We start from the raw sequence: 10,253 nt of genomic DNA on the forward strand, positions 1-10,253 counted from the left end.
AGTGATTGGGCTTCCATCATCTCCTTTGATGACCACCGTTCCTTCCTTCTCAACGTGATGGATTGAATTATCCGCGGTAATGATTGCTTCTTTTCCTTCATGGCGTTGAAGACTAGAAAATAATTTCTCGTCTCCAGTGATATGATGGCTACAACCAGAATCTACGATCCAATTATTTTCCACTTTCTTAGGTGTAGATGTACTTGAAGATGCAGCCTCCACCGTAAAACATTTTCCCCATTCTTCGTCTTCATTATGACCTTTTGATTCCGCCATGTTTGTTTCCTTAAGCTTGACTCGGCAATCCTTTTTAAAATGCCCAAGTTTTCCACACCGATAGCACTTGAATTTTTTCTTATCTCCCTTAGAAGATCCTTCATGTCCATCATTATTTCTTGGACCACCGTCATTAGATTTGGCTTTGAAGTTGTGTTGCCTCCTAGCTACAAAGGCGCTCCCCGAGTCATCATGAATTTTGACTCCCGCCATTTGTACTGCTAGTGATTCTTGCGAAGCGAGCAAATTTTCAAACTCTTCCAAGGAAGGTTGTGTAGCCCATCCTTGAACCGAAGTCACAAACGGTGTATACTCGGGTCGTAGACCTCGAATAATAAACCGCTTCAACCGAGCATCCGAGATTGATTCCTCCGGATTAAGACTATTTATCTCAGAGCAAAGGTTCTTTACCTTGATGAAAAACTCCGAGATTGAAGACTCCCCCTGCTTCGCATTTGCCAACTCGTTTTCTAACAATTGTAGACGAGCTTCATTCTTCTTGTTGAACAGTCGATCTAACGCTTGCCAAATTGAACTAGCGGATGTGCACCTTGAGACATGCTCAAATACTCCTGAGGATATTGACCTCTTTAAAGCAAACTCCGCCTTGGCATTTTTACGTGTCCACTCCTTTGTCGCTTCCGCGGTTGCAGCATCTCCGGTAGGTGGTGAAGTATTACTTCCGCCGACGACATCCCATAAGTCCTCACTAACCAAGTATGACTCCATACATGACTTCCATAACCGGTAGTTAGATTGGTTTAAGATCTCCATTCCCAATCCAACAACACGACCCATAGATTCCATACTTAGAGTAGATCCGAGTTCTCCTATAATCCCGATCTTGAAGAGCACAATATTAGAATGGCTCTGATACCATGTAAAGAACCCGACTCGATAGTGCTTAGCACTAGCCCAAGACCGTAATACCCGAGAAACTCGATATAATCAAGATAAGAAACCCTCTAAGTATGATAGAAAATTTGGAAGAACAATTAGAGACTACTTGAAAGACTTTTGGAGAGACTTAGAGAACTTTTAAAGAGTGTTCTTTTATTTGAACTTTCTTTTTATTCACTTGTTCAACTTCATTACAAATGAGGGGGGTGAGGAGGTATTTATAGCCTCCAAGGTTAGCTTACAAAGTCTCTAGATTATTCTACCATCATCTCTATAACTCTACTAAAATATCTAGATTTTATCTTACAAACTTCTAGATTATTCTACATAATTTTCTAAATATCTATCTAATAGAATTCTCTAGAACATTTAAGGAGGTGATGATTTTTCTATGATGCTCTAGAGAAATCTAGAACTTAGGCTTAACTTTGGGTTTTATCCAATATAGAATATTGAATTATAAACCCATAATTAAGCTTAAACCAAAATCAAGTTTAACTTCAATAAATGTCTGGATGTTTTTCAAAAATACGGCTCACATATTCCACCTGGATGTAGAAAAGAAAATAAATAAAGTATAGATGTATTACTTTCAATATCTCTGTACTTTTAGAAGTGTTTCTACTAAGAAGTCAGAAAACAAAATTTCTTTCCCAAAATCAGCGAGTGATATATATATATATATACATCATTTTTTTCTTCTCCAAGTTTCTGACCTGTGAAGGAAGAACTTGAACTCCATTGACTGACAAGGTTTCCGCATCATTGAGCTTTTTCCTTTTCAGAGGACTTTTTGCTACATCTGAATTGCCAATAACTTCAACAACTTTAACATCGGCAACAATCTTTAATTCTCCGTTCACCAAAAACCCACTATTTAGGGCCTTAAGAGCGGTAAGAGGAAACATTGCTGGGAGACCCCAGTAGATACAGCTCGAATCAAGCCGGTGTTGTACTTCTGTAAAGTCACGAAACATATAACTGATCAAACACAGTTTTCTTGCCCAATACATAACTAGAATCACGTAGCAGCCAAAAGTCCCACGAACATGTATGAATCATAAAATTTTAACTAGAAATGCATTTACTTATTAAGCGTGCATAGAAATATAAACCTCGCATGTATGAGACTTTAGGCAGAATTTGATTTACGATAGTAAACCAAACTTGTACGTGTCTGCTCCATCCACAAGGTAATGATTCATAATCAGAAACCTTTAGATACAAAGAAAAATTATTAGGGCTGTTATTTCCCTTGGGATAAGCCAGAAGACGCCGGCAAGCAAAAAACCAAAGAAAACAATCAGAAAAAACATAGGAGAATATCCCGTAAACCTAAACGTACGTAAAACTAAAAATGGCCTTAAAATATTAGAAGACAAGTTCGTCTTCGTACCATTTGCAGCCACCAACCACGAACTGATCAGAATGTAGATAATCAGATTCCAATGAATCGAAGTTCTTAATCACCCAAGTGAATTTCTCATCAACTTGCAATTGTTTCGTCATTGATCTTGATGATGAGTCCTGGCAATCGAATTACCAGATGTTAAGAGAACGTGCAACCCTAGAACCAAAGTTGGAGTTGTATATACCCAAATCTATAAATCGAAACAATCAAACAACAACAATCTCGAGAAATATCAACTAGGAATCAAAGCCTTGAAAATTTCCAATACCTCACAAAAGAATCGCGTCGCGTCGAAAATCTAAATGTTAACACTTAACGGTGACTTGTCTAGGTCTCGTCCTTATATATTTTGATACTTTAACTCCAACGATTTGGTAATGGTAATTACATATATTTAGATATGCGTATATTCGATTAGATTTAACTTATTTAGAAATACTGAAACTCCATACGTGTACGTTTGGCGATTCCTCAGGAGTCAGGGCAGATGAATCAAGAAGATTTTGAACCAAAGTTCTTGAGTTTTGTTAATCCTTCACAGTAATAATATATCGGGGTTTGTAGCCACAACTTGGTATATCAACTATACGCAAAAGAAACACACCTAAACGAAACAACCAAAATCTGACTAGTAGTAGTCTAGAACCACAATACTTACTTATAAGAAAGACAATGGATCGGATTAAAGAAACCTAACGAGTCAAGAACCACAAAATGCGGAAACATCCAACCTAAGCCACTTATCTTCCAGAGTTTCAAGACGACTAAAAACACCGAACAGGACTATAAGAAGGAATCTGAATACTGAAGCCATTAAACAACATCATCGAACGAGAAAGGAGCTCTGGCCACAGACACATTTGCTTTCTCCTTCTCCAGCTCAGCTTCCAGGTTTGAGCACTTCAGCTTCAATTCCTTCAACTCTTCCTCTATTTCTTGCACCCGAGTCTCACCAGCTTCCTCGTTCTCCTTCTTTTCTGATACTTCTTCGAGTTTCTCTTCCAACCAATTCAGATTCAACCCTGCGTCTGTCAAGTATGCAAGAGCAGCGTCTGCGTCTGCCAGATCATCCTTGGAAAGTTCCTGAGTCGACTGGCACAGCGTCTCAATTAGGCTGAGGAGGACATTCATGTAAGCTGACCTCAGATGCTGATTCCTTGGACGGAACTCTGACGCAATGTCGGGGTGTCTTTCAAATATAAAGCTCACAGTTTCCACCTGAAAGTGATAAGTAGATGAATTAAGTAGAAAAAATTTACAAGTGTGCTCCTACTACTTTAGAAACAATTCACAAAACAGAGAAGCATAAATAGAAGACATGTCTATAGAGATTAGAATTTTTAAGAAACAATTACACAATTCTTGATTTCATACCTGTGAAGGAAGAACTCGAAAGCCGTTGACATCTATGCTTTCTTTTACTGATGAAGCTTCCTTGAGTGAATCATTAGAAGACTCTGCACCATCATTTTCCTCTACATTTCTTAGAACTTTGGTTGTCTCTTCACATTCCGCTGGTACGTCTAATTTTCCAATAACTTCAAGAACAGATACCTCGGCAACAATCTTGAGCTCTCCGTTAACCAGGAATCCACCATCTTTATCATGAAGTTTGTTAAGGGGAAACATTGATGTAAAACCCCAGTCGCAAGCAGTGGCATCAAACCATTGTTGTGTTGCTGTACAACAACGAAATAAATTCCATTTAGTCATTGACTTCACCTCAAATAAAGCCATGAATGAACTTTGTCACTAGTCTTAAACCAACCCAACTAAAACAACATATAAGAATTTTGAGACAAGAACTGTTGCAATCACCTTTGGTTAGAGAGAGTTCTTCAGAGTGTTGATTCACTACACTTAAGTGAAAATCTGCGTGTCTTCTCCATCCATCAGGTAAAAATTGACTACCAGGAACGTCCAGATACAGTGACAAATGCTTAACACCATTTCCTTTAGGAAAGGCCAGAAGACGCCTTCAAGAAAATTTAGTCAATCCTCAATTTCACGAAGAAAAAAAAAAGAACTAAAAGGATGAAATCATTAGAGAACAAGTTCACTTCTTACCATTTGCAGCCGTCGACGACAAATTCATCAGAGTAAATTTTTGTGGATTGCTGAGAGCAGAAATTCTTAATCAACCAAGTGAACTTCTTATCAACTTCTTTCCCCATTGTTCTCTGCGATCAAGCTACCAGAACACGAAAAGAATTAAAACCCTAGGATTAGTTTTTAATTAAAAATCGAACAATCACGCAACAATTTCGAGCAACAAAACCCTAAAAGAGACTCTAACACTTTGTACGACAACACTCTTAAACATCAATTTTAACAGCTTACCAGAATCGACGTAACGAACTGTTGGGGTCGGATTTCATCCCATAGCACCGAGCCGAACTTCGAACGCCTCAGGGAACTTCTGAAGACACCTCGGTGGAAACTGTCATTCGCCTCGGGACAAACTGCCATTCACCTCGGGTCGGACTGTCATTCACCTCGGGTCAGATTGCCACTCGCCTCGGGTCATCGCATCGATCACCTCGGGGAACACCCATAGTCTGCTCGGGATCTGTCAGCAGGCTTGTGAACCCGAGCCGGCTCCCCTCAAGTGACCGAGCCGGTTCACTTCGTGAAACCGAGCCGTTTTGTGTCGAGACCCCCCGAGCTGGATCTTTCTGTGAACCCGAGCCGCCTTCCCTCGGGAGCCTAGGTCACGCCTCTCTTGTCCCCGAGCCGGTTGCACAAGTTCTCCGAGGCGAAGTCTTCGTCATCGCCCGAAGCAAAGACTTAGTAAATATTCTCCTCTAAAGTTATCATTTCCAAGCAAGTTATCATTTCCGAAAAAGAAGGATCATTTCCGATAAACTCGGAAATGATAAGGAAGAATCGCGAAGGATCAACTCAAATCAGGAAATTTTCCGGAAAACTCCGAAGAATAAGGAAATTGTCCTAATCCGCGATATTCTGGCCGACTTCAAGATAAATGGAAATCTTCCGAGAATATCGCTGGAGAGGCGGTTTATCATCCCTATATAAAGAGACTCAAGGCTCAAGCAAAAGGGGAGGCAAGATCGCTCTAGAAATTACATTACGCAAAGCTCTCACAGCACAAACACTTTTTCTTTTATGATCAAACTCTTGTACGATCAAAATCGTCTTTTCATTAATAATATCAAGAACACCATCTTTGGTATCAATCGTTTCTGTTGTTCTTTGAGGATTCTCGCAAATCGTATCCCTAAAATAAAACCCTAGACAAATCTCGATTGTGTTAGTTTCGACTTCCACAGTTTGGCGCCGTCTGTGGGGATACTTTAGAATTCTCTTACCCTGAGACGCAGAACTCGATTACTGAAAAGGACGATGAGCGAAGACAGTCGTCAGACACCACCAGCTGGAGGAGGAATTCCGAACCCTCCGAACCCTCAGAATCCTCAAGCCGCCGATCCGACGATCCTAGCGACTCTAGCCGAACTGAAAGATCTGATGGTTAAATTCCAGAAGAAAACTGACGACCAAGAGAAAGCCAACCAAACCTTGGCGCAGCGAGTCGACGAAATCGCGACACGCGGGCAACAAAAAACCACACGTTTCCAAACTCGGCCACCACGAGCTCGGAGGGACTTGCCTGGCATCAACCCAACGAGACTCACGTTCGCGACACCAACCGGCAACACCAGAGTCGCAACCCGAGCCGACCCTGTCAGGCGCGAAAACCAGGATAATCCCACCGAGCCGGACGCAGTGGACTTGACGGACGAGCCAGATGATCTGCAAGATGAACGTACCCGAGCCAGAGCTAACTCCGCCGAGCGAACAGATCTCACTGATGATGAAGAAACTGAGGAAAACATAAGGTGGGCCGAAGAATCCAAAAGAGAAGACGAGCTAAGCAAGATCCGAGCCTCCCTAGCCAAGGCGGAAGCCGATATGAAGCTCGTCAAAACCTAGATACATAGCGTCTCATCCTCCGCGCCGAACATCGACCGAATTTTGGAAGAATCTCGGAATACGCCTTTCACCAAAAGAATTTCTGAGACGACGATGTCCAACCTGGGAAAGTTCAGAATCGACTCCTACAACGGATCAACTGACCCGAAGTGCCACATTAAATCGTTCGTGATATCTGTGGCTCGAGCCAGGTTCAAGCCCGGAGAAAAGGATGCGGGTCTGTGCTTACTGTTCGTGGAACATCTCAAAGGACCCGCATTAGAGTGGTTTTCGAGATTGGAACGAAACTCGATTGATAGTTTCGACGAGCTGTCGACATTGTTCCTCAAACAATACTCCGTGCTCATCGACCCCGGAACTTCCGACGCGGATCTATGGTCCTTGTCTCAACAGCCCACCGAGCCGCTAAGGGACTTCCTCAAGACCTTCAAATCGACGCTAGCCAAAGTCGAAGGAATTACAGATGTAGCAGCTCTCTCGGCTTTGAAGAAAGCTCTCTGGTACAAGTCAGAATTCAGGAAAGAGTTGAATCTGTCTAAACCAACGACAATTCGCGATGCGCTGCATCGAGCCTCGGATTTCGTCGCCCACGAAGAAGAAATGGCACTACTAGCAAAGAGGCACGAACCAACAAAACAGGCGCCCCGAGCCGAGAAAACCGAGAAAGCCCAAGTGACGCCTCCGGTCCAGAAAAAGGCACGTGAAAGCAGTACGTATACGCACCACGAAGGGCGCAATTTCTCGGGATACCATAGCTACCAGATTGACACGCCCCGAGGCCGTGGCCGCGGTAGAGGCCGAGGCCGTGGGCGAGGAAGAGAGTCCTTCACCTGGACAAGGGATCAACCACCAAGCAATGATCAAGAATATTGCGAACACCACAAAATTTTTGGCCATCATACCTCGAGATGTCGAAGCCTCGGAGCCAAGTTAGCGACCAAATTCCTAGCTGGAGAACTCGGAACAAACGTTACTCTTAAGGACCTCGAGCCAGAACCAGAGCCCGAGCAGACTAACCCGGGAAGAGATCCCGAACCAAGGAACCAGGAATCACAGAAAAGAACCCGAGGGACGGAAGACGAAGACCGAGATGGTACGCGACAGAAGGTTCTTACCATAATGGGTGGATCACCATACTGTTCCGACACCGTAGCGGCAATCAAAGCTTATCAGCGCCGAGCCGAGACGCCAAGCAACTGGACGAGACGCTTCGATCGACCTAACGACGTGATCACGTTCGAAGAAAGCGAGACAAATGGGCTCGACATGCCGCATAACGATCCAATCGTCGTCACGTTAGCAATAGGAGACCACGATATTTACCGAGTATTAATTGACACCGGCAGCACCATTGACGTGATCTTTCGCGAAACGCTCCAACGAATGAACATCGACATGTCACAGGTGATTCCGACTCCGAGACCTGTCCTCGGATTTTCGGGGGAAACTTTGATGACGCTTGGGACCATCCAACTACCAGTCCGAGCCGGCGGGGTAACAAAGATAGTCAACTGCTTAGTCACCGATCGACCTACAATCTACAACGCCATAATGGGAACCCCGTGGTTAAATCTAATGCGAGCTGTCGCATCAACCTATCATATGTGTGTCAAGTTCCCGACCCCTAACGGCGTGAAAACGATTTGGGGCAGTCAGAAAAATTCTCGGATGTGTTTCATGGCAGCACACAAACTACGAAACCTTGTCACTGAAATAAAGGCTGAAACGGATCACAAGAAATCGAAACTTGGCCGGAGTGAAGAGAAGGCTATATCTAAACAGTTATAGCAATTACAGATCGAGGAGGCGCGCGAGGAGAAGAAGCCTACCTCGGATCTCGCAATCTCCATTAGCCTCGACGACGAACGGCCTGAACGATGTGTGGAAATTGGCAGCGACTTAACCAAAGAGCTCAAGACCGAGCTCATCTCTTTCCTCAAGGAGAACATCGGCACCTTCGCCTGGTCGGCTGAGGATCTACCTGGGGTAAGCATCGACGTAATCTGCCACGAGCTGAATGTTAACCCGTCTTTCAAGCCCATCAAGCAGAAGCGAAGAAAATTGGGTCGGGATCGCGCAGATGCAGTGAACGCTGAAGTAGAAAAGCTCCTAAAGATCGGCTCGATCTCTAAAGCAAGATATCCGGACTGGTTAGCGAATCCTGTCGTGGTTAAAAAGAAGAACGGCAAGTGGAGAGTTTGCGTTGATTTCACCGATCTAAACAAAGCTTGCCCTAAAGACAGTTTTCCGCTCCCACATATCGATCGTTTAGTAGAGGCTACCGCGGGAAATAAGTTGCTATCATTCATGGATGCTTTTGCAGGATACAATCAGATTCTCATGCATCCCGACGATCGCGAGAAGACAGCATTCATCACAGACCGAGGTATCTATTGTTACAAAGTCATGCCCTTCGGACTCAAGAACGCCGGCGCGACGTATCAGCGGCTCGTCAACAGGATGTTCTCCGAACAGCTCGGGAAGACGATGGAAGTTTATATCGACGACATGTTAGTCAAATCCCTTGAAGAAAGCGATCACATAGCCCATCTACGCGACTGTTTCCGTCAGCTCAACAAGCACAACATGAAGCATCTCGTAACTCACCGAGGCATCGAGGCGACTGTTTCCGTCAGACTTCGCGGTAAAGTCTGGAGAATTTTTGGAATATCTCGTAACTCACCGAGGCATCGAGGCAAACCCGAAGCAGATCGATGCTCTACTAAACATGCCCTCACCGCAGAACAAGCGCGAAGTCCAACGTCTCACCGGGAGAGTCGCAGCCTTGAACCGATTCATCTCGCGATCCACTGACAAATGCCTAGCTTTCTACGATACTCTGCGCGGGAACAAGAAATTCGAATGGACCAACCGCTGCGAAGAAGCTTTCCAGGAACTGAAGAAGTATTTGGCTAATCCACCGGTGTTAGCGAAACCAGTCCCGGGCGAGCCGTTATTCCTATACATCGCAGTCTCTGACACGGCTATAAGCGGAGTCATAGTCAGGGAAGACAGAGGGGAGCAGAAGCCGATTTTTTACGTCTCGCAAACTTTCTCCGACGCGGAAACACGCTACCCGCAAACTGAAAAGCTCGCCCTCGCCGTAGTAATGGCAGCTCGGAAGCTACGGCCATATTTCCAGTCTCACTCGATTATCGTCATGGCGCCCGTATCGCTCCGAACCATCTTGCATAGTCCAAGCCAATCGGGACGCTTAGCCAAGTGGGCAGTAGAATACAGAAACAAAACATGCGCAAAATCTCAAGTCCTGGCCGATTTTATCATCGAGCTGCCAACGGAGAACGTCCGAGAAGAGTCACCCAACGCTGTTTGGATCCTCCACGTCGACGGCTCATCCTCAAAACAAGGTTCTGGCGTCGGAATCCGCCTCGCATCACCAGAGGGTGAAATCCTTGAACAGTCCTTCCGGCTAAATTTCGACGCGACCAACAACGTGGCAGAGTACGAAGCATTGATAGCAGGACTTAAGCTGGCTCGGGGACTTAAGATCAACAAGCTACGAGCCTTTTGCGACTCCCAGCTCGTGGCTAATCAATTCAATGGAGAATATGCAGCTCGAGACAAACGAATGGAAGCGTATCTTGCTCTCACGCAAGACTTGGCAAAACAGTTCGGAGAGTTCGAGTTAACCAGAATTCCACGAGGTGAGAACACATCAGCCGATGCCTTAAGCGGTCTAGCTTCAACCTCCGAC

General features: G+C 44.5%; 2 protein-coding genes across 3 annotated transcripts in view; both read right to left on the minus strand.

The window, feature by feature from the left end:
• Positions 1-1,676: 1,676 nt before the first annotated feature.
• Positions 1,677-2,502, minus strand: LOC110228564 (MATH domain and coiled-coil domain-containing protein At3g58400-like). Its single transcript, XM_021026248.1, has 2 exons — positions 1,893-2,502; positions 1,677-1,724 (listed from the first exon to the last, which is right to left on the minus strand). The coding sequence occupies exons 1-2, from the start codon at positions 2,187-2,189 to the stop codon at positions 1,677-1,679; spliced, it is 345 nt and encodes a 114-aa protein (XP_020881907.1). The 5' UTR covers positions 2,190-2,502.
• A 642-nt stretch (positions 2,503-3,144) lies between these two features.
• Positions 3,145-10,253, minus strand: part of LOC9314271 (MATH domain and coiled-coil domain-containing protein At3g58270) — a 13,043-nt gene continuing 5,934 nt past the window's right edge. Inside the window, exons 2-6 of one of the 2 annotated variants that reach the window (XM_021024919.1) lie at positions 4,928-4,945; positions 4,655-4,778; positions 4,406-4,563; positions 3,962-4,266; positions 3,145-3,805 (exon numbers count right to left, since the gene is read on the minus strand). In XM_021024919.1, coding sequence (XP_020880578.1) covers positions 3,401-3,805; positions 3,962-4,266; positions 4,406-4,563; positions 4,655-4,761 — 975 coding nt within the window. In that variant the 5' untranslated portion in view covers positions 4,762-4,778; positions 4,928-4,945 and the 3' untranslated portion in view covers positions 3,145-3,400. The remainder of the gene's footprint in view (positions 3,806-3,961; positions 4,267-4,405; positions 4,564-4,654; positions 4,779-4,927; positions 4,946-10,253) is intronic. The other variant, XM_002878157.2, reaches the window with a different exon arrangement.

This window comes from Arabidopsis lyrata (genome assembly GCF_000004255.2).
Source record: "Arabidopsis lyrata subsp. lyrata unplaced genomic scaffold ARALYscaffold_5, whole genome shotgun sequence".
In the NCBI taxonomy this organism is placed as follows: domain Eukaryota; kingdom Viridiplantae; phylum Streptophyta; class Magnoliopsida; order Brassicales; family Brassicaceae; genus Arabidopsis; species Arabidopsis lyrata.